Source organism: Nothoprocta perdicaria, unplaced genomic scaffold, assembly GCF_003342845.1.
Source record: "Nothoprocta perdicaria isolate Ctin4 unplaced genomic scaffold, notPer1 scaffold_47, whole genome shotgun sequence".
Taxonomy (NCBI): Eukaryota; Metazoa; Chordata; class Aves; order Tinamiformes; family Tinamidae; genus Nothoprocta; species Nothoprocta perdicaria.
In genome coordinates, this window is record NW_020455721.1 from 2,649,799 (window position 1) to 2,674,693 (window position 24,895).

The following is a 24,895-nucleotide window of genomic DNA, read 5'->3' on the forward strand; positions in this document are numbered from 1 at the left end:
CCGGCGCCGGCGGCAGCAGGAGCAGCAGGACGGGGAGCAGGAGGAGGAGGAGGAGGATGGTGGCGGTGTCTGTGTCGGTGTCGGTGAGTGAGCCCCTGCCGCCGCGGCCCGCGCCCCGGGGCGGCGCTGCCCCGCGCGGCTCTCGCGGCCGCGCTCACCCTCCCTCCCTCCCTCCCGTTCTCCCCGCTGCAGCGCTAGCGGAGGCGGCGCGGACACGCGTGGATGTGGTCGCCGGCCCCGGACTCCGGCGGCGCCAGGTGAGGGCTGCGCGTCACCCCCGCTCCGGAGCCGCGGCTTCCCACGCGCCCCACGGGAGCGCGTCCCGGCGCGGCCGCTGTCAGCGCGCAGGCCGGCACCGGGAATGCGGCGCGGGAAGGGGCGCGGGGGGCTGCGCTGCCCCCGGAGCTGCTGCCCTCGCTCGGCCAGAGGGGCCGGGGCCCCCGGCCTCCCGTCCATGTCCTTCTCTTTCCTGCGCCTGTTTCTTCTCTCCCCACCTCTCTCTCTCTCTTTTTTTTCCTTTTCCTTCCTGTATCCCTCAATTCCAATTCTGTCTCGTTTCTGTAGGGCGAGCTCGCTGTCAGCCATGCCCGTCCACCCCGCGACGCGCTGCGGGCGGGCGAGAGGCTACAGCCGCCCCGGCGCCTTCCCTTCCCTTCCCTTCCCTTCCCTTCCCTTCCCTTCCCTTCCCTTCCCTTCCCTTCCCTTCCCTTCCCGCAAAGGGGGGTTTCCTCAGGACGAGGCTGTGGTTGGGGGGCCGCGGTTGTGGGGCGCAGCGCCGCGGTAAGCTCCGTGCAGTAAGCGGTGTTCGCTTGTGGCTTCACACGCTGTGGGGTGGGATTTGCTGCCCCTTTTGGGAAAGGGAGATGGGGACGAAGTTGCATCCAACTGGATACAAGGGCCTTTCTGGCAGATAAACCGGCAAACTGGCCCTGTTCTTTCTCTCGCCCTCTTTTTCTCCAATATTTTTTCTTATAGCAGAAAAACATCCGTGATCCCACAGGAGCGGCCTGGCCTGCTGGAACCATGAATTGTCACTTGGTGATTTTAGTGGATGTTAACGGCCCCGCTTCCCGCTCCGTGCGCCGCAGGCTCCGCGCTGGGGCTGCAGAGCAGCAGCGTTGAGGGCCTGTCCTCCAGCGGCGGGACATAAAGCAACGCCGGGAGCTGCGGCCCTGCTCCCGAGGCGAAATACAAGGGAAAAGAGGCGCCGTTTCCTGCGGGATTCCGCAGCAGCGCCGGGGATCTCCTGCGTGGCAACGGGCTGCTTTTCCTTTCCGCGCGCCCCAGCAGCGCGGCCGCCCCCGCGCAGGGGTAGCTGGTTAGCTGCCTGCGCCGCTGCCGGGCGCTGCGCAGGGAACATCAGCGTAATGCGCTTCCCTCCCAGCACCCTGCTAGGCGGCAGTTGCCTTTGCATCCAAAAAAAAAAGGGAAGTTAATTCTTGTATTGGCTTGTCCGCACTCCCTTTTCTTCCCACTTATGTGGATAAGGTGTGATTTATTTATTTTTCTCCCCAACTCCTCCCTAATCAGCATCTCCCCTCTTGGGCGGGGAATAATGCCCGGGTTTGCTGGGTTCGCGCCGGCCTCGTGTGGAGGTTTGTGACGGTGTCGCTCTGCCCCCCGGCCGCCTTGGCGAAGCCCCACAGGCCACTCCTGCCCGCTCGCGATTCGGGGCTGCGGCGCGAGCCCCAGCCGGGACCTCGTGCAGGGCTGCGTTTGCCTCCCACCTCCTTTCCGTGTGCGGGGAGACCTTTTAGGTTTAATCCTTGCGCTGAGCTCTCTTTATCTGCTTCTTATTCATCACTGTGTTGCTCACTGGAGAGGGGGCAGGTTTTGCAGAGGGGTGTTCGCCCGGCCTGACGCGTCTCCGGTGGTGCTGAACAGGGGGTTTCCAAGCTCCCGAATGGAGCCGGAGCCGAACGTGGTGTTTCCAAGCTCCCAGTTTGAGTCGGTGTTAAACGTGGTGTTTCCAAGCTCCCGAATGGAGCCGGTGCTTATGGCTTTGCCAACGGTGAGGCTAGCCTAGGTCTTGCTGTAGCGCAAATCCGATTACTGAAATCCAGCATGTGCTGCTCTGGGACGGCCTCTCGACACGTTCTCCTTATAAAACTGAGTACAAGTTTAAAATATTATTATTGTCCCTCTCCCCATAAATGCCTCGTTCTCACTGTTCACTTAGATTAACAGTCACGCTAAAGAGATTCTTATCTAGGTAACTCTGGCAAAAGTGGTATTATGAGCGTGGCTGCACTGTCCAGGTAATTAAACAGCTCTGCAAAGTCCACCTGTTATTATTCTCTCTAAACTACCGTTTACCTCTTTTTGCAGATCTAACAGTACGATGTCAACTGGAAGGGTACGAACCAAAAAAAAGGCCTGTTCTTCAGACCAGTCTCCAGACAACCTGCCTTTGAGGAGTTCTGGAAGACAGGTATTTAGAATAAGTTAAAAATACTTGGCGTTATACTCTTGTGTTTTGTTGTTAACATTTATTAAAGAAAAGAAAAAAAGGAGGGCTTCAATGCGACGTCTTTGCATTGCAGAGTAGTTATGCAAAGGGAGAGAATTACTTATTCAAATAATTAGCTGCCTTCCTTATGAACAATATTTTGAAAAGGCAGCTCTTCAGTATAACCTGTAGACACTGGGTGTGTTCCAAATATGATCGCAGATCCCTGTAGAGCCAAAAAAAGGCCATTTGCTCATCTGGACTGAGGCCTAAAACAATTCCATACAGAGCACCTTCGAGGCCCAGAGGAGTGCTTGGGTACATAACTGTGTATCTGGAGTCAATAAAGCAAAGCAAAGAAACAACGGGTATTTTATTTGAGCGGCAGATGACAAACCTTTACCACCACCAGTCAGTACCGATAAGTAGGTGAAGAGAGATTTTGGTTTTCTGAAGCAGAGGGAGAATGAATGCATGAGGCTTGACTCATTCGCACATGATAGCGTTTAAAACCTGATTTAAACTAGAAGCTTTTCTTATAAATTCTGTAGTAGCATCAGTTAGACTTAAGGCAAGACGTTTTTAGATTTCAGTGGTATTTCTTTCCATCATTAAAAAAAAAAGAAAAGAAAGAAATGACCTACTTTGACAGTTGTTTCACGCTGCAGCTATTTCGCAATGGATTGAAAAGGTTTGATTTGTATCATTTTAACTGTTTGAAGCTGTGCCACAACCTACAGAGCAGTCTGAAGGCCGCGGTGCTGCAAATGCATCTGGGGCCAGATTTCATCTCCTCTTTATTAGGTAAAGAAGAAGACAGCTGAAGCAGCAGACGATGATGACGAAGCATCGGAGAAGAAGTATAGGAAGTGTGAAAAAGCTGGATGCACTGCGGCGTGTCCGGTTTGCTTTGCCAGTGCAGCCGAAAGGTTTGCTGCTTTTTATTTGCACGCCTGTATTCCTCGTTGACTTTCCTAAACTTACATTTGAGGTTCAGAATTTTAAATACACTGTGGAAAAACTTTCGCTTCCAAGTGTGCAGGGAGATCTGAAAGGTACTAAATGCCTCATTGCACAAGGAGGAAAATATCACAAATTCTTCCTTTTGCTGGTGGCTTTTCTTTTTTTCTGTGAATGTTGTTAATTCTAATATAGAATTTCTCTAGGATAAGCTTATTTAGATTATTATTGTTGTCTTTTGGCACGTACCTTGGTGCTGTGAAACTGAGAGGACTTTGGTGAAATTGGAGGAAGCTGAACTTGCTTTTAAGATGGAAAACGAAACCTGGGTTTAGTGCAGAAATTCTCTATCACTCCTGTACTAAAATGCTTTACAAGCCTAGGTGAGATTCTGAGCTCGAACCCTTAGGTGCTGGAAGACAGCACTACTTACCTGGCCCCTTTGTCTCAAGCAGCTCACAGCTTTGTGCACCTTTTTCAGGTGCTTTTTGCAGGTTAATAAACGTGAACCTGTTTGCTCGGGATCTTGTCCTGCTGGGTTAAGATTGTTAAGATTAACACCCAACTTGGTCACATGAGAAAAAAGGGCGACGTCAGTTTGTGCTCAGACCTGCGTTTATAGCTCTGCCAGTTGTCCTGGGGAGAATAGGTGCTGTGAGGACTTACCAATCGATGGGGCAGAGAGGGGAAAACGCCTCATTTAAACCCTGTCTCCCACCCTGTGCTAATACTGGGGCGAAAGGAAACAACCGGAGGGAACGTGAGCTCCTGTGCGGAGCAGCCTTGTGCTGCCGCACGCCTGGGAAACGCTCGGCCTCCCTGTCCTGCCCTTGCTCCCTGGGGAAGCTCCCGACCCTCTCAGGAGCTGCTCGTGCCACCAGTGCCTGGCAGCAGGGAAGGCTCTGGAGAGCAACGTAGGGGAAGGCCCCGTCCTGTCCTGTCCTGTCCCATCCCGAGCCTGTTCTTCATGTTACGGGAGGCGCTATTGTCAACAGGGACGCTCTGGAAATGTATCCTAATGCTATTTCCATGTCTCTTGCGTTACAGATGTGCTAAAAATGGGTATACGTCTAGATGGTATCACCTTTCCTGTGGGGAGCACTTCTGCAATGAGTGTTTTGACCACTATTACCGAAGGTAGCTTTGCTAATGAAGGGTGGAGCTTCTCAGTCCTTTCTAATAAGTTGGCAGACGTCACACCCATTGAGATGTCATCTATATCTATATGCATGTACACAAAGGATGGTCTTCTGGCTTGTTCTTATTTACTTATTTATTTACTTGAATTGGGGCTCAGATGCTCGGAAAACTATAGGTGTTGTGATAATGTAATGATCAACTTATAGCAGGAACAAAACCAGTTGCTTTTAAGCAGGCTGTTTTGTCTGTATGGTTATTCTGAAGCTTTAGGAGACATTGCATCTTTGTAAAGCCAAAACAGTGAGCATATGATGAATGTGTGCATGTTATTAAGAGCACATAGTGGCCAGGATGCTATTTACCTTAAGATACATGACTGTCTCCCTTTTTTATTAGGAAAAATACAGGACTATCTTCAGTTTCATTTCTCTGTCCTTATATAAAAAGTTTAATTTTAGAATAACAGCTGTTGCTTAAAATGAACTAGATCATTCGGTTTTCTAACTGCTTGCTGTTCTCCTTTCTCTCTCTTCTTAGCCATAAAGATGGTTATGAGAAATACACTGCCTGGAAAAGGATTTGGACGAGTAATGGTAAAAGTGAGCCCAGTCCAAAAGCCTTCATGGCTGATCAGCAGCTTCCTTACTGGGTAAGACAGAGAGGGAGTGACTTGCGGGTTAGGGTGTATTTCAGTGTGATGGTCATCTGAGAAAGGACACATTTATTTAAATTCCCTTTTCAGTTCCATCCTTTCTGCCCTTTCCTTAGTTCTCGCCCTGAAACGGTTTCTAATATTGCACTCGGGTGGCAGCTTGGCTGAGGTTTCACAGGGGCTTTCTGCTGTGTGAGCACCAGGGAAAGGCTCAAGGTGACGATTCTGGTCAGCTTCTCCACAGCCTTCTCCCGTTTCTCAGTAAAGGAGCAGCTCAGATGTGCAAATAGAGTGAGACATGGTAAGGAAAAGAGCGTGCGTAACCAGAGCAGGAGCGCGTGAGATGTAAAAACAAACACATAGGTTTTGTAATTCCATCGTAAAGGTAGGAGAAGAAAAGGAAAGACGGGATGGCAGGAAGTATTCTCTTAGCGGTGTGTGATCGGGTATAGAATTAATTTTGGAGTTAATTCTATGATGAAATTTGCTTATGGGGGTTGGCACAGGATATACAAATAGCAAATGTCTCGCTTATGACATGCAGATTACATGGGAATTGATTTAAAAATTCTATTTAACACGTGTTTAACTCTTCCCTCCCATTTACCCTCTCTCTTACTGGCCAGCAAGCTTCATTAGCCTTATCTCTGATCAGTAACGAGTAAAAACATGTTTGGTTTTTTTAACTTGTAGGTGCAGTGCACAAAGCCAGAATGTGGTAAATGGCGTCAGCTGACAAAGGAAATCCAGCTGACACCGCAAATAGCAAAAACCTACAGATGTGGTATGAAACTGAACAATTCTACTAAGGTAGGAGCCAACAGGTCTGCCTCGTTGAAACTAGTTGCTGATTTTCTGGTTTGCAGATGTTGATTTCTTCTTGTTTTCCTTTTTAATATTATTCCTCTCAGAATAACTTCAGAGAGAAGTTATTTCACAAGTTACTTGGAGAACCGCGTGGCTAAGAGTCCCACAAGGTGTTTGGACTCTGTTTCCAAGTGAAAATAGCAGAACAGAAAAGTAGAGAATCCTCTTTGTCTGCCCGGCCAGTTGTAAAATTTGTATCCATTGATAAATGTCAGTATGTACAAAATGAGCATACACTAAAATGCTCTGTTTTGCTCAGTACACTTTGCTATTGGGGAAAAAAAATAGAAAAGTTCTAAGACCTTTTATAAATTTTTAACAACTTTGTCTTGGAGCTTAAAGTTTACATTTTTGGCTTTAGCAGAAAGATAATCCCTGAAATTTCATAGGGTGCCATAGAACTTATACACTAAGAGACATGACATGAAAATGCTGCCCATATGAGAGTGTAAGCGTAAACATTTCACCTTGAAATTCAGTGATATTCTTTAAAAAACCCCAAACCCCTCTTATTTTTAGTCTAGATTGGAAGAATCCTTCTGGAAAATGTGGAATCTTCTCAGAATTTCTCTATAAAATTCCACTCTCCTTTTTTTTTTCTTTTTCCCCTGTTTTTTATTTTAGTGCTCCACTATGCTACTTAGAACAGGATGGATATTTTAATGTCAGATGAGTATATAGATCAGTATCAGGGTTTTTTTTTTCTTTTTTTCTTTTTCTTTCTTTCTTCTTTTTTTTTTTTTTTTGTATAACTTAAGATCAGTCCTGATATAATTCACTTTCCTTTCAGACTGAGGGCTCGGACCAGTGTTCTATGCCTGAGGACTTGGTGAGTAGCAGCTGTTCCTCCTCATTTGTGCTAGAGTGTAAAAGCAATCCTAAAGCATGGCACGTGCCTTAGTCCTTTGCCTGGTCGTGACAGAGTTTATGCATTTTGTCCAGGAAACTGTCAGTCACTGTTGGCAACAGAGCTTACGGCAGCCTACTGCTTTCTCTTCTTTTTCTTCACTTCCCATAAAAATAGTTTTCAAGGGGTTCTTGGTGTCCTTCTGTGATTCCAGGCCTAGTCCTAATTCTGCATTTTGAGCAGGCCAGGCAGTATTCAGTTGCCAACCTTCAAATAAAAATCCATTCCCCAAATTTGCAGGTCTTTCAGGTGGTGTCTTTCCTAGTTAAAGCTAGACATCTCTTTTTGTAACTGCACCAGAACATCAAAACATGTTTTCTCTCTCTTCCCCCTCGTAAGACAAAACTATACTTGGTGTTCTTTGCTGTTGCAATGTTTTTATAATAATGTAACGCTGCATTTCAGATTTTGTCTCATCAATTAACCAGTGTTGGCAAGCGTACCTGAGGTCCCTCTATTCCAGGAAACACGTTCAAGTGAATTACTGTTGACTCGTGTGGAAGCTCTGTGTTTTAGCTCCTTTAATGCATTTTTGATTTGTTAAGTCCAGGCTGAATCATGAGTGTTTGCTAGGGATGCAGGAGGTCTTTGATGGGGATAGTGGAATCCAAGCAAAACCGATCAGTCAGTTCGGACGATTCTCAGTTCAGATTTCTGGCTGCATAAACAACTGTAAACATTTTATCCCGGGCCTCACAAGGCACAGATTTCGTGTTATGGCATGTCTTGTCTGTTCGCTTTCCACAAGGGCGCGGAGTCTGTGGTGTTTCAGCTCCATTTCTGAGGAGCAGGTTAATGCTACAGCTTTCTGTGTCAGGCTGAGGAAGGGGAAAGAGGGAGAGAAAATGTCTTTATGACTTGCGATTCTGAGCCTGGTGCTTCTCGTGCTTTTTGGTCTGACTTTTGGAGGGCGGGGGGAATTGGTTCATTTTTTTTTTCCAACGTTTTCCAAGTACTGACGTGTTCTCTTCTCCCCTCTTTCCTTCACTTCTCCGCTTGGCCAGAGAGTGGCTGAAGTTTCAGACCATTGGTGGTACTCCATGCTCATACTCCCTCCTTTGCTGAAAGACAGTGTGGCAGCTCCCTTTCTAGCTGCATATTATCCAGACTGCGTGGGCATGAGTCCATCCTGTACCAGCACTAATCGGTTACCTGGTGAATCCAACATTGTGAAGTTAGAGCACTTAAAGAGCGTGCCTAATTTGACTGGTAAGGGCCGTCTGCAGGGCTCTGTGGCTTGAGTAGGTGTGGTGGATTTTGCCTTCTTGGGGCTGAGCTGCTAAGGCTCCTCAGCTCCTGGCTCCTGCCTCGGCACTAACCCGCGCGCTCTGTGACCGCCCCTCGGCCTCCTAAGTTACCTGCCCGTAACCTGAAGGTAACGCGTCTCTTCTCGCCGCGCTCCTGTTAGGGTGCAAGCACAGAGCGCTCAGGCTTCCCCACTACCACCTGGCGTTTGCTCACAGAAATGGGAAATTACCTTACGGGTGCTTAAGTGGTGTTTGCATTCTTAAGGAAATGAGGATCTATTTAAAAAGAAAATAAGAAAAAAAACAAACAATAAAACAAAACATGATTTTGCTAGTTCTGATGCTGAGCATCTCTGGGGCTTCGGTGAAGGCACCAGACTCCTGCAGGCATTCAGGTTCTCTTTACCTTAATTCTTTGTTAATGACAGCTTTGAGATTGAAAGCCTGGGAGTGCAAATCTTCTACTGATCTGCAAAGCAGGACAGCTAGAAACATGGCAGTTCAGGATTTCCATGCTCGTGCTTATTGATAAACCTCAGCTCCAGCTCAGAGAGAGGATTTCCTTTGAGCAAAGGGCAGTTTCCACATCCTAGCTTTGTTCTCCTTAGGTGCTGCCAATAAATCTGCTTACCTATTCAATAGATACCTGTCTGCTTAACAAACGGGGACAAAACTGGCTGCATTACCCAGAGCTACCAGTGCTGCATATGGAGGGTGATTCTGTGCAGTTTCTACCCACTGCAGGCAGTTTTGGGGGTTGAAGATGAGAGAGGTTCAGAGGACTGTGGGCACCTGCACTGCCTGCTCCAGCAGTGGCCGTCCTCATAGTCCTCAGGTTTGAGTTTAGATCTTGTCCCTTGCTAGGCTCCTCACGGTACCTGGGGCACAGGCTGCTTTTCTTACAAAAGGTAAGCTCGAATACGGCCAGGTAGGAGGGCACTGCGCAGCGCCAGGGTAGCAGAGGGAGACAGAATAGTATCAATGAAATGAAATCATTTGGAAGGAATCATTTAACTAGGAAGTACTTTGTTACTTGTTTATCTACTTGAGGGCAATGGGCCATCTTGGAGGGACAGCGAGGAAACAACAGAAGGTGACTAATTCTCTGTGTGTCTCTTTTTTTTTTTTTTTTTTTTTTTTTTTCAGTTGCAGGAATGAACAAATATTTCCAGCCCTTTTACCAGCCCAATGAATGTGGCAAAGCACTTTGCGTGAGGCCAGATGTCATGGAACTGGATGAGCTCTATGAGTTCCCAGAATATTCGCGAGACCCTACCATGTACTTGGCTTTGAGGAACCTGATTCTGGCTCTGTGGTACACGAACTGCAAGGTGAGCGATGGTGGCTAGGCTGTTGGCAAGAAAAAGGTGTTTTGGGGAATGGGGAGTCCTTCTGGGAAAGGAGCAAATGGAATTGCCTCAGTCACCTCCTTATATGGCACAAAACTGCTCCCATCGTTTAGAAAAATCAGTTCTGTCAATAATAATAATCAAATTTTAATTTGTTAATACAGTAAAATGCAAAGTTTTAAGCTATTAAAGCCATGTTACATCTACCCAGCTATAAACTTTTAAAGAACTGCTTTCGAAACATTTCTAAACGATGTTAGTGGGTGCTTTATCCATTTATTTATTTTGTCCATTTATTTGTTTTGATGTGAATGTTGGATAGTAACTGATTGTTTGCTTCTGGCATCTCTATGAGGCTGCCTTCAACAGAATTGCTTCTATTTGTACTTAATATAAATGAAAACTGGGGCCTACTGAAATTTCACATGTGCAACCTAATGGATACAGATGTAAGTGTGTGGCAGGTCTGGATATTCATCTATTTTTATTTCATTTTTGCTGAAATGCCATCTGTGAACATTGCTAGCAGGTAGATTCATGTTTACAATGAATTCCTTTCCATTTGATGCATTTCAGTGCCATTCCTGTAGCAACAGGGCATACCATGGAGTTCTCAGGAGTACCTTACAGACTCATGTTTTCTTTTTCCATGATAATCCTGCATGGTGCTTATAGGAAAGCTGGAAGAGGGAAACTGTTGGCACACACTGTAAAGCTGGCTGACAAAATACGTCCACAAACCCAGCTCCTATAGTGTTGTCAGAGATCTGTATGATTCATGAGTAACCCTTAACATCTGGCTTACAGTTTAAATATGTTACACCCACATGAAAGTATTTAGACTACAGACACTTTCCTTTTTTGTTTCTCTTCTGCAGGAGGCTCTGACCCCTCAAAAATGTATTCACCACATCATTGTTCGGGGGCTCGTGCGTATTCGCTGCGTGCAGGAAATGGAGAGGATACTGTATTTTATGACAAGAAAAGGGCTAGTTAATACAGGGATCTTGTCAGTCAGCCCTGACCAGTATCTCCTTCCTAAAGAGTACCATAATGTAAGTAGCTCTAATTATCCCTACTATTAGTGCTATAAAACCGAATGGCACATATCATATTTTTGGGACTTGTGTATTTTTTACTTTGGGTTGTATTTTTTTCTTTTTTCTTACCATCTGTCATTCAAATCATGTTAGAGTTGCATCTAAGAGCCAACGTTGCATGTTTTTCACACAGTTCTCACTTGCCTTTAATGGTTATTGAGACTTTAGACAACAGATTCTTGCTATCAAGGCATTTGTTCTCATGAAAATCTGTGCTTTCCCTGTGCTTTTTCTAAGTTCCCTTAGAGGGGAACTGTGTGAAAAACACACAGGACATTTAGGGTCTTGTCATGGTTTAATAATGTAACGTACCTGTGCTCCCATAGGTGAGGAAACTCCTGTTCCATGCTGGCTAACAAGAACAGTGATTAAAAAGTATATGTTTATGGCTAGCAGTTTGTGTGACACCTCACAGAAACTTAGCAAATGCACCCATTCTGTAACAGAAAATCTAGGAATAGTAAGTTATCTACATACACGGATATACACATGGAAATATACATGGAAAGTGTATTTGCGTGTTTAATTTATAAAATGTTCCTTAATGGTCAACTACACTTGTGTAGAAATCATTACAAGGTAAGAGCTATGCGGTAAGAGCTATGCTCTAGATTGCATTATTCATTTGATAACTTCAGCTGTTTCAGATAAAATGAGTAGAAACAGCTGCTTTTTTGAAAGTGCTTAAACTGTAACTGTTCTCCAAACTACAACTTGCGTTTTCTGTGTACTGCATGTACTATTGCTTCTAAAGGTTAACTGATGACTTTAGAGGACAAGAAAGCATAAACTTCTGAAACCTGCAGGTATTTTAACTTCAGGAAGAATAACATGTGAAATCATCTCTCTTTAAATTTTTCTCAAACTTTTATATGTTTATTTATTATTAGAAATCAGTCATCATTGTTGGGGCTGGGGCAGCAGGATTGGCAGCAGCGCGACAACTGCACAATTTTGGAATTAAGGTAAGAAACTTCAGAGTGCATCATTTAAAGAAAAATCAAACTCCTGCTTTGGAGTTTGTCAAAGTGAGGAAAAGACAGTCCTGTCAATGTATTAAGCATCCTAATTCATTTGGAAATTCTGGAGTTTTATTGAGTAGATCTACTGTTAAAACAAGTATTGCAGTGAAAGTTCAACTAAGCAAGCGATGAATTTTTTATGTAGACTTGGGTTGGAGGTTGCAGAGACGTGGATATTCACATCCAGACAATGGGGCTCTAGTTTATGATGACTGTTCTAAGTAAGAGAAAATTTTCATGGCTCTGTGCACTTTACCGTATTCTTGTTGTATGATCTGTTTGTTACGAACAGGTACATCTGAAACCGCATATGTTTCCTTTTTCCTTCCTAGTTATCATTGCCAGTTTTACCCACAGTGGTTACGTGTTGACATACTTTTACGCACTGGAGTATTATGAAAATCTATGGGACTCCTTACACATGTAAATGTTTGTGGGACTATTGATTAAGGAAATGGTTTTTGTGCATCATGTCCTGTGGAAAGCTTTTCTGAAGTAAAATATATAAAGATTAACTGTCAGAATATTTTTATATAAATGAAATATGCGACTATGACTGACCACAACCAGTAGTGAATGCTGAAGGAGGAATGCAAGAATGGTGGAAATATATGGGCAAAGGATGTTCTTGGAACATCCTAGGAATAAACTCCTCTGAAAGGCTCATGGACTGCCTGACATGGCAGTCATAGCTGAAATGACATCTGGATCATTTCATTTAATGGCTGTAATATGCCTTAGCCTCCAGTTTTGAGATCTCAAAAATGATGTCTTTAGCTTTTTAAAAAATTAGTTAGGGCTGTTCCTTAAGTTATGTCCCTATGTCTTAAATTGTTTTTGAAAGACAATTTAAATGCGTAAATGAAATGGAGGAACTACATTCGGAAACTAAGGATAAAATGTTAGGATTGTTGACATTAATGGATACCTGATTATTTTTCCTTCACCTTGGAGCTGAAAAGGTGTGTTGAAAAGAATCCAGCTTTACAGTTCACTGAGCTGTGTCTGTGTCCTAGGTCATTGTCCTGGAAGCTAAAGACAGGATTGGTGGCCGCGTGTGGGATGATAAGACGTTCAAAGGAGTCACCGTTGGAAGAGGTGCCCAGATCGTCAACGGCTGCGTCAACAACCCGATGGCACTAATGTGTGAGCAAGTGGGTTCCTTGCCGTGGTCGTGCCTTGTTATTAGTGGAAAAAAGTGGTCATTAAAGGCCAGCCTTGGGCGGGTGGGTACGGGTGGCAGTTGCTGCTTGATGCGATTAAAGCCCAGCTGTAAGTGAAGTTCTTGTTGTGGTTGTATCTTTGGTAGCAGCTGTGGGCAGAGCAGGGTGGTAGAGCGGTGTCGGGGACATCTTGTAAAGCAGAACGACTCTGCCTTGAGAATCAGAAGAAATTATAGTTTTGCCCTTTTCTGGAGACAGTAACACAGCAGGTCCCTGACAAGCCGATAGCTTTAATACAGGCAAATCCTTGGAGCTGGAAAGGGCTTTATGTGGGAGGCTATTGCTGCGTGTCTTAATACATAGTTCTGTAGCAGGCATGCTGCCTTTGGCCTCTATTTCTAGTTCAGCTCCACACAAGTTATGATTAAAAAGCAAAATGCAGTAGACTTCTGGGCAGAAAGCTGAATTTCTCCAAGTGAAACTTGAGTAAGAAGTTTACTCAGCGAGACATGTAGTGTTAACTGTTTAGCACTCTGTAGTGTCATGAAGAATAAAAATGTATTTTTTTCTTAAATCATGTTTTAGTTATGAGGTGAGGAGCAATGACTTCTGAATACACATTGGGAGCCCATCCCTATGTGGTCATTGATGCCAGCTTTCATTCAAAGTACAACTGTATCTTGAGAAGAGATCTGCAGTGGTGAGCAGCAGCCTAGAGATATGTGAGGATATGAGAAAAACTTTGGAGTGTGCTCTAAGTAACAAGGCTCTAGGAAGAAGTTAGTGCTGCCTTTTTGCTATTTTCTCCGGACTGACTCTGTTAAACATTTTAAAAGTCTTGATTATAACTGAGGTTTCTTATGTGTGTTTCATATGACTTGAACAAGCAGAGCAAGATACTACATTTAATTTAAAATCATTTCTTTTTCTGTTTGTGTGCTTAAGGAAATAGGCAATAACTGGCAATTTCTGAATTGCAGGGAATTATTTGGGCATGAGTCACCAGAAAGTTGTGCAAAATAACCAATATTAATGACAATCAGACAATAAGGGTGAGGTTTAAGTGAAGAACATGTTGGTTGATCACATTTGATTGCCAACCCAACATCTACATATTAGTCCTTGGTTTGATAATAAGGTTAGAGATGAGGTTTCAGGAAATCCCTGATATAGAAAAGGAGAGAGGAGTGGAAAGAAGAAACAAAATAAATAAAATAATGGTAATAATTAAAAAAAAATAAAGCAAAACAGAATTTGTGGAGAACTGAGAAAGAGAATGGAAAGGGAATTTGGTACTCCAGTTATTAAGATAATGAAAATCTGAGTTAATTTAACATTATTTCAAGTCTTGGATATTTTTAAGTTATTTTTTTGAATCCAAGGGATTCATCTAACTTTGAACAACTTTGAAAACGTTATAGTTTTTCCATGGCTTTTATAGTTTTTTCCATTACTTTCCAAAAAAGTAATAAAATGTCTTTCCCTTAAGCTTGGCATTAAAATGCACAAACTAGGAGAGAGATGTGACTTGATCCAGGAAGGTGGAAGGATAACAGATCCCACTATTGACAAACGCATGGATTTCCATTTCAATGCCATCCTGGACGTTGTCTCTGAGTGGAGAAAAGATAAAACCCAGCACCACGATGTCCCTCTTGGTGGTAAGCGAGATGTGTTTTTAACTGTGAACATGTAGCTGTCTGCATTATCATCAGAATTGGAGTTCAATAACAACTTGCCTTTTACTTCGTATGTTTTTTAGAAGAGTATGGTTGTATACGTGGCCTTAAATCCAGCTCTGAAACCCTGGCTCTATTATTGACAAAGAGAGCATGGTCATCAGATACACTTGGGCCAAAATGTCACATAGAATTTTCACAGAAACCTAATTTAAGGCTTTTAAATAATATATTACTTTGATGTAGTACTTTGTTTCCATGATCTAACCTTTTTTTTTCAGTATAACCACTGACAATAGCAGGTGATAAGACTTGCTTCTAAATAGCTGAAGCATCCACAGCTAGCCCTAACTCCCTGTTCTTTTTGACTAATCTAAGAGCTTGATCAAAGTCTTCTGCTGAAAAAGTGGTCCCATCCATCACACTTAGAGCATGCCAGTATATTCCACAAGAAAATACATTCGTGCTAGAAATAATTGCCTCCCAAATCTTTTCAGCACAGGTGTAAGAAAACTTGGTTAGTTAGTCCTTATATTCTTCAGTGAACCGTGAATCTTTCTTAGCTTTTTCAGCTTTGTAAAAGTTAAAGCAGAATCTATTTCTAAGGATTTCCTCTTATCTCGAGAAGGATATTTTCCTTGAGATATCATCAACTGTATATTGATGATGGGTAAACAATGATTTTTATTTCCTGACTCAGTTATACCAACTGTGCTGTTGTCGATGATGATGATGATGATGAAGACATAATTTTCCTTTCTGAGGAAAAGGGTATTTCTGAGCAAGCCTATGTTTAAACAAGAAAGCTGAGTTTTATCACCAGAGTAATCTCGGAGAAAATCTTAGTGCTTAGTTGCTAGTGAAGAGCTTGAAAGTCTTGTGATGCACAGAGCAGCATACAGTTATGTGATGGGAGTTTTGATGTACCTCACCACGTTCTTATTTTAAACCTGTTCCTGTGCAGAGAAAATACAAGAGATCTATAAAGCCTTTATTCAGGAGTCTGGTATCCAGTTCAGTGAGCTCGAAGAAAAAGTGCTGCAGTTCCACCTCAGTAATCTGGAGTATGCCTGTGGCACCAATCTCTCTCAGGTGAGTTTCCTGACAGCTGTGTTTTGAAGTAGTGCAGCTCCCTAGAAAATAGGGTTGGAAGTGACCTTGGGAAGTCATATCATCCATCCTGTGGCCCCAGGGGAGAATCAGTGATCTCTAAACTGTTCCTGCATCCCTGACCTTTTCTTCAGAAGTGTCCAGTGACGTGGATTCCAACACCTCCCAAGGCAACGTAGGGGGGAGTTTCTTGCTGTTTTTCCCCGGAGATCCTCTTTTATGCTGAAAGTTGAGCATAGGTAGTGCAGTGGAAAAGGGTGTTCTGCAGAGATCTGTGGTGGTAGCATTCACAGGAGAATGCATCTTCCTCAGATGTTGTGTGGGACTTCTCTGCTTCCCAGTCCTGTGTTGAAAACCTGACGTATTTCTCTACCTTGCTAGGTATCTTGAGAATAAATGCATTTAACTTGTGAAGTGTTGTCACAGCGTGACGGTGGGCCGTACTTCACTACTCCTAGGTATTCCGTGGACTGTGTGATACTTGGCTTTCCTCATGACTTCTCTTCTGATTTCAATTCCAAGCAGGTTCAGGAAATATCAAAGTTTAATGATGTTTGCAGTGGGTTATTTACTCAGCCATGCTGTTGATGTTAGGGACCAATATATTGCAGTAGTGGAATGACTGATGTGCGCAGATGCACGAGTATCATTTGAACGGAGAAGCATATATGAACATAACAAAAATTGACAAGACTGGGCTATGCCAGCCCAGTCAATGTAAAATACTTTGATTTCTCAAGCTTTCACACCTCGTTGAGTACCCAAGGGGTAATAAGAAAGATGTTAAAATCTAGCATACTTCACCTTCACTTTAAAAAATAAAAACATGAGGTACATGCATCTGCGGTGACAGGAATTTACATTTGAATAGCAGTCTGAGAACTTCTGGTTTTTGATTGTCAAGATGTGATTACTTAGTGCAAAGACCACTGCTGTAGCAGCTGTGAGTTTTGGAATGTGTCTTGAAAGAGCCTACAAAGTATTAGAAATTTGTGGTGGTTTTTTTTTTTTTTTTTTTTTTTTTTTTTTTTTGAATCTCCTCCTTAAACGTTGGGAAATAAAATATCTCTTTTTTTGATATCTGTAAATATTTTATTTGATAGCTGTTCTTTTTCCTACAGATAGAGAATGGAAGTAAATATACTACCAAAACACCTGATTTTTCACCCCTATTTCCTTTGTTTTCTATACCAAGAAAAAGTATAATTTATCTGCTGATGACCAGCCTCTCTTATGACATTTCTTAATCCAGGAATTTATGCGGCATATAGTGCCCTGGGGACATGAGCTGTGTATTTTTGTTGGATTTACTATATGTTCTGGTGATATATTTTTTTTTTGCAGAGGGAAATAGGGTGGGTGGCCTTTTATGAACTGTGGGACTCCTGCAAAGCACCTGTGTTGCCTCCGCACCAGAGGCAGCTCGTGATGCTCTGTCCACAGGTATCTGCACGTTCGTGGGACCACAATGAATTTTTTGCCCAGTTTGCTGGAGATCACACTCTGCTCACTGTGGGATATTCTACTGTGATTGACACGTTGGCAGAAGGCCTGGACATCCGGCTGAATTTTCCAGTAAGTCTGGATGAGGTGAATGCAGTGCCTGGCTTGCTTTGCCTTGAACCATTAAATCTTTTATTATTAATTTATTTTTTATACCTGGAAAATCATGTCCTGTGAGTATCCCAGCATGTCTTTAGGAAAAGAGAAGACAATTTCAGTATTTTTTTGGTTTAAATACGAGTATTCAGAAATTAAAGAATTGCCATTGTCATTATCATTGAGTGATACTATTTATATTAAGTCTGTACTGAAAACACATCTGTACTTCTGCATCCTAGGAATACAGTCTAAAGTTGGATTACTGTTTGTATTTGAACACTGTTCACAGATATATACTAATAAAAAGCCTGTTTTTGTGACTAACTAAAATTTCAAAGAATACCATTATTCTCCTTTTTTTAATGTTGGTAGCTTATTATCTCTAGTAATGAATACTGTCCTATTCCTGGAAATCCTGTTTGATGACTTTGATTACCAACACATTATAATATGATGAGCTGATATGTTAGAACTATGCTTTTTTTAAAAAAATTTCCCCCCTTTTTTGCTTTGTTTGGGTACTTCTCTGTAAATTTATATCCTTCGATATCTAGTTTACAGATTGGTGCTAAATTAGCTGTTCTTGTCTGTATCTGTATTTTACATACAGATTTTGTTTTATAATTTTTTTTTGCATTTATGTCTCAATAGGTACACAGTATAGACTATACTGGTGAGGAAGTACAGGTCACTACTGCAGAAGGGACAGTGTGGACGGCCCAAAAGGTACCCTCGATGCTTCAAATACACGGGGCTTTGTAGGGAAAGCGAGAGCAGTGTTGAGTGTAACGCGTGTCCCTCATTTTTCCTCTCGGAAGACTGTGCAGTCCCATTTCTTCCCCTACCTCCAAAGGTGAAAATTCCGATGTTCTAGTGGCCCATTTATGGATAAGCCAGTGACTGTTTTTCCCTGAACATGCTTGAATGTTGGATAGTTTTTCACTTAAAGAACTCAGTAGCTCCTGCAGGTATCCAAAAAGGGGAGTGGGGAGGGAGCAGCAAATGCATTTTTATCTGGTCTCTGAAGTGAGTTACAGGCTTTGGTTCCATTCCCTACTCAACTTTACATTGTATGACACATGAATGATGTTAGACTTGACACCTAGTGTTTCTCAGTCTTCCTTATTTCCTGATTTCCCTGCTGCTTAAGTTAGCTTTTAGTCTGCTTTTTTTTAAACAATGTGTAACGTTCATCAAGATTGCATGGACAGCGGCAATGTTACTGAACAAGAGGAAAACAAAGTAACAACCATCTCTCTTAATTTGAGAGGCACTGAATATAAATTAAATAGCAGCACGTTTAGCCACTCTGGAAGTGGCTGAATAGACTACAGCATAAAAATTAGTGACCTGAGACACTTGTTGTGACTTGAATGTGACATATGTGCAAAGCACAATCAGACGCTAATCCTGAGTTGTCTGGTGAGCATGAGGCTACATCCTACATGAAGAACCTAAGATAGTTCAGAGGCTGCTGTTAGGCTTAATGTGTTCAGCTTTTGCTGCTTTTGTGACTGTAATTATTTTTCCTCAGGTACTAGTCACTGTACCCCTGGCTCTTCTTCAGAAAAATGCTATTCAGTTTAATCCTCCACTGTCAGAAAAAAAAATTAAAGCCATTAATAGTTTGGGAGCAGGAGTCATTGAGAAGGTAAGTAACTTAACATTACTTTTCTGGTTTTGTGCAAAAAAAAAAAAAAAAAATTTGTTTTAGCCCTCTTGCTTTTCCTACATATTTCTCATGATTTATGTAAGTCAAAAGTATTTTCCCAGGGTAAAAGACAATGTTTCCCAAGAAGACCCCTAGTGAGGTGTGTACTTGGAACAAACAGCAAGCAAAGTAATGCCAGAAACAGTATTATATTAATGTGCAAATTTAAGATGAGACATTTTGCATTGTGTTTCTAAAGGTTTTCTGCTGAATTTTGCAGATGTTTTTCACAGCTAAGTAGTTTTGAGTTCAGTTCTGTCTGCCCCCTTCCAATATGTGAGACTTGAGCAGTTTCGTTTCCCTCCCTGGCTCCTGGTGAACAGGCCCCAATCTCTGCAGAGACCCCACAGTAGAAGTGGGTATCTGTAACTGAGGGGAAAAGAGAAGACGACCTGGAAGAAGAACAGGTATCATGTGCAGCTGTGAGCATAGAGGTATGAAAATCTTTGATCCTCTCTCGCTCTCTCTTTCCAGATTGCCTTGCAATTTCCTTACAGATTTTGGGACAGCAAAATTCAAGGAGCCGACTTCTTTGGTCATGTTCCACCCAACTCCACCCAGCGTGGACTCTTCAGTGTTTTCTACGACATGGATCCAGAGGTACCACGTGCTCTCTGTGTTGCTTGTTGCCTTTTCAGAAATTCTGTTTGAAATCTAGGTGGAAGAATGACTGAACGACGCAAGGGTTACTGTTTCCTGCTGCTACTGAAGAGAAGTGGAAGCAGTATTGGTCATTAAGGAAAAAAAGTGGACAGATTTGTAATTTGAGCATGAAAGATGTAGAATATGAACTTTCTATTGTAAGGTATCGTAGCTAGAGCACATGTTACTTTTCAGTTGGAAAATCTATTGGGCAAATGGTAATCAAAAATGACTTCCCAAGAAATTACTATCAATACTTGATATTGAAATTATGAAGAATTAAAACAAACTCTTTTTATTTTTATTAAGTGACCTGATATGCTAATGTCTTGTTTCCAGGGCAAGCAAAGCATTTTAATGTCAGTGGTCACTGGGGATGCTGTGACAACCATTAAGAATCTGGATGACAAACAAGTCCTGCAGCAGTGTATGACTGTGCTTCGAGAGCTTTTTAAGGAGCAGGTAAGAGAAGACTATTCTGTCAGAAGAATCAAATTCCCACCAAACTTAATTGGAGACCTATAATGAGTCGTTATTGCTTCACCATGTATAGGAAAATCCTTGAAATATTAGGTTGTTTTTCCTTTTATGCATATTTGAAGGGATATGCTTCCTTTGAGATGCAATAAAAACACAATGTCTGGTTTCTTATTCTGTGGAAAAATGTGCATTGAGGCCTATCTGAGGTCAAAACTGAAGGAAAAGCAGAAACAGATTTTTCTTTTAAGCACTTTTAGAAAGGGCAATTCAATCAGAACTTTTGGCAGGTAATACTAATATACTATTTGCTTGGCTCTTCCTTCCCTTCTCCTTGCCCTTCCTTCCCTAAAGTTCAGCCCTGTATCACCTGCTTGAGCTGCCTTGGGGTAGAGCCCCTACCCCCCATCCGTGGCCCTACCATCCTTGGCTACACAAGAACATTGGGGAAAAAATCCCTTCCCTTCTCCCAATGCTCTCTCTTCCCAGCTTGCCAGCAGGATAACAAATAATACAAGAACAAGTTAAATCTGGGGCAAGCTGAAGACTATCACTTAGCAATGTTATTTGCCCTCCACTTTATGGATCGCGCTTGAGTCTACGAGAAACGCCTGCCTGGAAATATCCGCCTGTTTGTTGATAATGGATTTTGTATAAGAGACAGTTGGGGGTCACAAGCCCTTCAAGAGTAAAACAGAGCTGTAGCTGGCTAAGCCTTCACAGAGATGTGATCCAGGCTCTTTCTGGTTCAGTTTGGTGGGATTTTTATACTGAATGACCAAGGACAAAAAATATTACTGTCATGGGTTATACACGCTGACTTTTTCTGTATTCTCCCCAAGACTCATTTTCAAACCATCCTGACCTGCTTCAATTTTATTGTGTTTGTGCAGGAGGTTCCTGACCCAGTGAAGTTCTTTGTTACTCGCTGGAGCCAAGACCCCTGGCTCCAAATGGCATACAGCTTTGTGAAAACGGGAGGCAGCGGTGAGGCCTATGATGTTATGGCTGAAGATATACAAGGCACAATTTTCTTTGCTGGTGAGGTAAGGTCCTTAGGTTTTGCTTATTAAGCTTCTTGGGGAAATTGCATCTTATGAAAAACTCTTTTTGTAATCAAGACTATTAATAAAGAGGTAGTGTGTAGGCGCTATTATAAATATGCTTATATTTTGTGATTTTTGACATCAGCAACCTCAGGCATATTAGTGCTTGGCATGGAAAGTCTCCCAAATAGGCTCTGAGTGGCTTATGTACTCGCATGGTGCAGAATATGATAACAAAATCCACTTAATATTTTGGTTAAAATTAATTTCCTGCTATTTCATTTGTGGATAACATGGCTAGAACAAATGCATTCTGCTGATAGTACTCGTGTATTCTATATTGAAAGATACTACATGCCTCACTTAAGGCACAGGTAGCAAAGCAGTTGACTCACTTTACTACCTGACTTGCAAATTTTTAAGTTGCCAAAATCAAAATATTTCTTCTTAAAATCTACAATATTTGCTTCAGTTAATTTCTAGTAAGGAACTTTCCATAGCTTTTAACAACATTTAGTCATTGCTATATGCTTTAGGAAAAATATAAATACATGAACATATGAACTAAAACCTGTTCTGTTTTAGATGTAATTTAGTTTTTTTTTCTTTAATACAGGCCACAAATAGACACTTTCCTCAGACTGTTACAGGAGCTTACTTGAGTGGGGTTCGAGAAGCGAGCAAAATAGCAGCGTGCTAAGTATTGAGATTTTGTGTTTATAGATATATTTTTGTTTTCTGTGAGCAAAACTATCAAGTTTCCTATTTTCTCCTTTTTCCTAAATGGTACTTAAGCGGTGTATGGTACCTGAAGATAAAATCTTCATGTTCCTTTTCCTGTTTTTTTTTTGTTGTTGTTCTTTTGTCCTTTTTTTGTCTTGTTTTTCCCTTTTAAGCCCTGATGATCAGTGTGGCTGTATTTCTGTTTTTTCTGTCCCCCCTCTCTGCCTTCCCACCCCCCCCCCCATTTAAGGTATTACTCTTGAAAGTGACATTGGGAGTCCCTGGCAAATTTACTGTATGCAGCTTTACTAGTTGAACCTTTGTTGAGAGTCCTTTTCTGTATGGCTTAAGTCATACTATTACAGACCTTCATTTCTGAAGGTCGTATTAAAATAATTATTAATGTACAGCATTAAAAGAAAATGCTGGCAGTTAGTAACAATGATGGGGCTTTTCCACTAACTGTGCTTCTCAGGTTGATTATGTTCATAGAAGTTCAAATGTGTTCCCAAAAGCCTGAACAACCTCCCCAGATTCTAGAATTCCTGTAAGAAGGATCACAACCATCTTTCTTTCAACTTGCCATCAGTAACCTCTTCTATAATGTTTCCTATGCTTATTCTCTACAAGTTGGGCTTCAGAATATCCATGTTGTTCCTTTAAGTGAGACTGCTGGAACAGTTTACAGTGCAATCATAGAAGGGTTATTGGAGTTAATAAAAATCTGAAAGGAAAATGCGAACTTTTACATTACTGTAAAAGCTTCACTGAAATACTCTCTGCTACGTATTCAGAGATTTCCTCATCACCAATAATAGGTAGCTTAGATTTGCCAAAGTGCTTCTGATCATGTAGGACAGCTTGAAAATATGGTTTCTAGCACCTTATTTGAAAGTGAACTTCCAAATTAGTCTGGGCTGAGTAGATGAACTATCTGCTGAAACAATTATGAGGGCACAGTGGAGGACAAAGAACTTCTAAGTTCTATGAGGGAAATTATTAACACTTTTATGAAGGGCCGAAACAAGGTAGCTTGCACTTTGAAGTTTTTTTTTTTTTTTTTTTTTGAAGTAGTATTAAAAAGGTCTTGAGGAAGTTATTCAGTAAGGGCTAAGTATCTCTTAGATAACTTTTCCATGGTGCAGAGGAAATATGTTTTAGTCAACAGAAATACAACAAGCACCACCAGAATACGGGTTCTAATACTGTTCCATTGATAACAATGACGATAAAAAGCTTATTAACAGCAACAAAGAATGAAAACCAGCTCTTACTTCTGTTCCTCCCCACCTTCTCTGCGTGGCCCTCGTGTTTCCTGGCAGGACAGTGAGCACTTACTCCTTCTCCCCTCATTCCTGTGCACCGGCTCTTTCCTTTGCTAACTCTGCTCCTATCACACTGCCCCAGCAAGCGGCTCTTGCATTACAGTGCTTATTTCCGTGGAGCTCTATCTTTAGGGGGAAAAACAAACAAACAAACAAGCAACCTTAAGAGATCCTACTGAATTAAAAGTCTTTCTTCTACTTTTTAAAAATACTTAATAAGTTGTTTTTAGAGTAGCCATGATGTTTGTTAAATATCCTTATTTAATCTCTAATTTACAAGGTGAAGATGTTTATATAACTAGATGTTTTTCAGATATATATTCTGTTTTGCTTCTTAAAGCTGAATTATATGGGTTAATTGGAAAAGTGTAACAGTTCCTAATTTTCTTCTACATAAATGTTAATATGTACAGTTCTAAAACATTTTCAAGTGTTAAAGTGTAATTTAAAGTTATAAGACAAAATCCTCTGGTGATAAAAGATAATCAAACTCCAGATTTTGCTTTTGGTAATCATTTGCACTTTGATAATTTCACATATTACAGGTGAATTTCTAATATAAGTAGGAAAGATTATGGGAGCTACATGTGTTTAAGATTCTCTGTTTCTTTCCAAGCTTACCACAGGGGACAAAGTTCATAAGAGTGCAGCTTGTGAAAGTGCTAAAAAGCTTATTTTTACAAGCCCAACAATGTTTATTTATTTAATGGTTGCTTCTGCTGGCACGGGTCAGAACTTTAGTCAACTTCACAGCGTACAGACACATTGAACTTTAGGTAAGCTCTGTCTGGAAAGTCAAGCTCGGCTTCCCTTTCAGCAATTCAACGCTTGTATGCACATACTTAATTTCAGGCATATGCTCCTGTGCTGTTAATTTGTACTTTGGACTTGTATTTGTCTATGACATACCACATAGAAAAATGCTATATTCTAAGGAAGAGATGGACATGAACAAATGTTGTCATATTTGGCTTTAGCTGCTGCCTACTTCTTATAGCACTAATAAATAAATAAATAAATAAATTTACCAAGGGTCTAGTCTATGAAATATTTGTATATTATTTTGGTGCTAAGGCACTTAAAAGTATGTTGTGCTGCACTTAACTTGGGGAAGTAAAGAAAACAACTATGTTTCATTTTAATTTACATTCATTTAAAATGTATAAGGACATCAGGCTGGTTCTGAGACTTCATTCTTAATTAATATTTCCAACTTTTTAAAATACCTATGTCAAATTTTATTTCAAGCATGTATGTGTTTTTACTTTTGTATAATTTATTCCCTTAAAATAAAGAACTGGGGGATGTTTTATGTGAGCAGATTTGTTTAAATGCTACCAAAAACGTCTGAATGCAGAGCATGATGTGTTTCACTTCAACTCTTCTGTGTGACTATGCTACAGCAGCAGAATAAAACTGGAAAGTGTCTATGGGATGCTCATGGGAGTATTATTATTACTATTGACATTTAATTAGCAGCTAAGCTTCTACCTTTGTTAAATCTGATACTGCCTCATGCTGTCATGTCACCTCTCAATTAGGGCCCTTCCTTACTAGTGCTGTTCTCAAACCCCCTCTGGGCTGCACATGTCAACTTTGCTCTTAGGTGGCCATTACCCTAACCCAGCATCAGACCCTTCTGGCTCAACTGTTTGCCAAGCAGTTTTAAGATTGTATCAAGTTAAATTTCTAATGAGTAAGGAAAATAAAATAAAATGAAAACT

At 41.7% G+C, this 24,895-nt stretch overlaps 1 protein-coding gene across 1 annotated transcript; it reads left to right on the forward strand.

Annotated features, from left to right (window-relative positions):
- Positions 1-60: 60 nt before the first annotated feature.
- Positions 61-23,982, forward strand: KDM1B (lysine demethylase 1B). The gene is made up of 22 exons (XM_026047018.1): positions 61-83; positions 193-257; positions 2,329-2,431; positions 3,254-3,378; positions 4,457-4,546; positions 5,087-5,198; positions 5,895-6,011; positions 6,859-6,897; positions 7,980-8,184; positions 9,369-9,553; positions 10,450-10,626; positions 11,562-11,636; positions 12,710-12,847; positions 14,346-14,517; positions 15,500-15,627; positions 17,089-17,220; positions 17,899-17,973; positions 18,782-18,898; positions 19,433-19,558; positions 19,940-20,062; positions 20,971-21,123; positions 21,740-23,982. Exons 2-22 carry the CDS (start codon positions 223-225, stop codon positions 21,821-21,823), a joined length of 2,511 nt encoding a protein of 836 aa, XP_025902803.1. The 5' UTR covers positions 61-83; positions 193-222; the 3' UTR covers positions 21,824-23,982.
- The last annotated feature ends 913 nt before the right edge of the window (positions 23,983-24,895 follow it).

Excerpts from the sequence above, each read along its gene's own strand:
- KDM1B (XM_026047018.1), top strand. The coding sequence starts at position 223 with ATGTGGTCGCCGGCCCCGGACTCCGGCGGCGCCAG. Across the intron at positions 3,379-4,456 it reads TTTGCCAGTGCAGCCGAAAG|ATGTGCTAAAAATGGGTATA; the intron begins GTTTGCTGCTTT and ends CTTGCGTTACAG. Across the intron at positions 20,063-20,970 it reads GAGAGCTTTTTAAGGAGCAG|GAGGTTCCTGACCCAGTGAA; the intron begins GTAAGAGAAGAC and ends GTGTTTGTGCAG.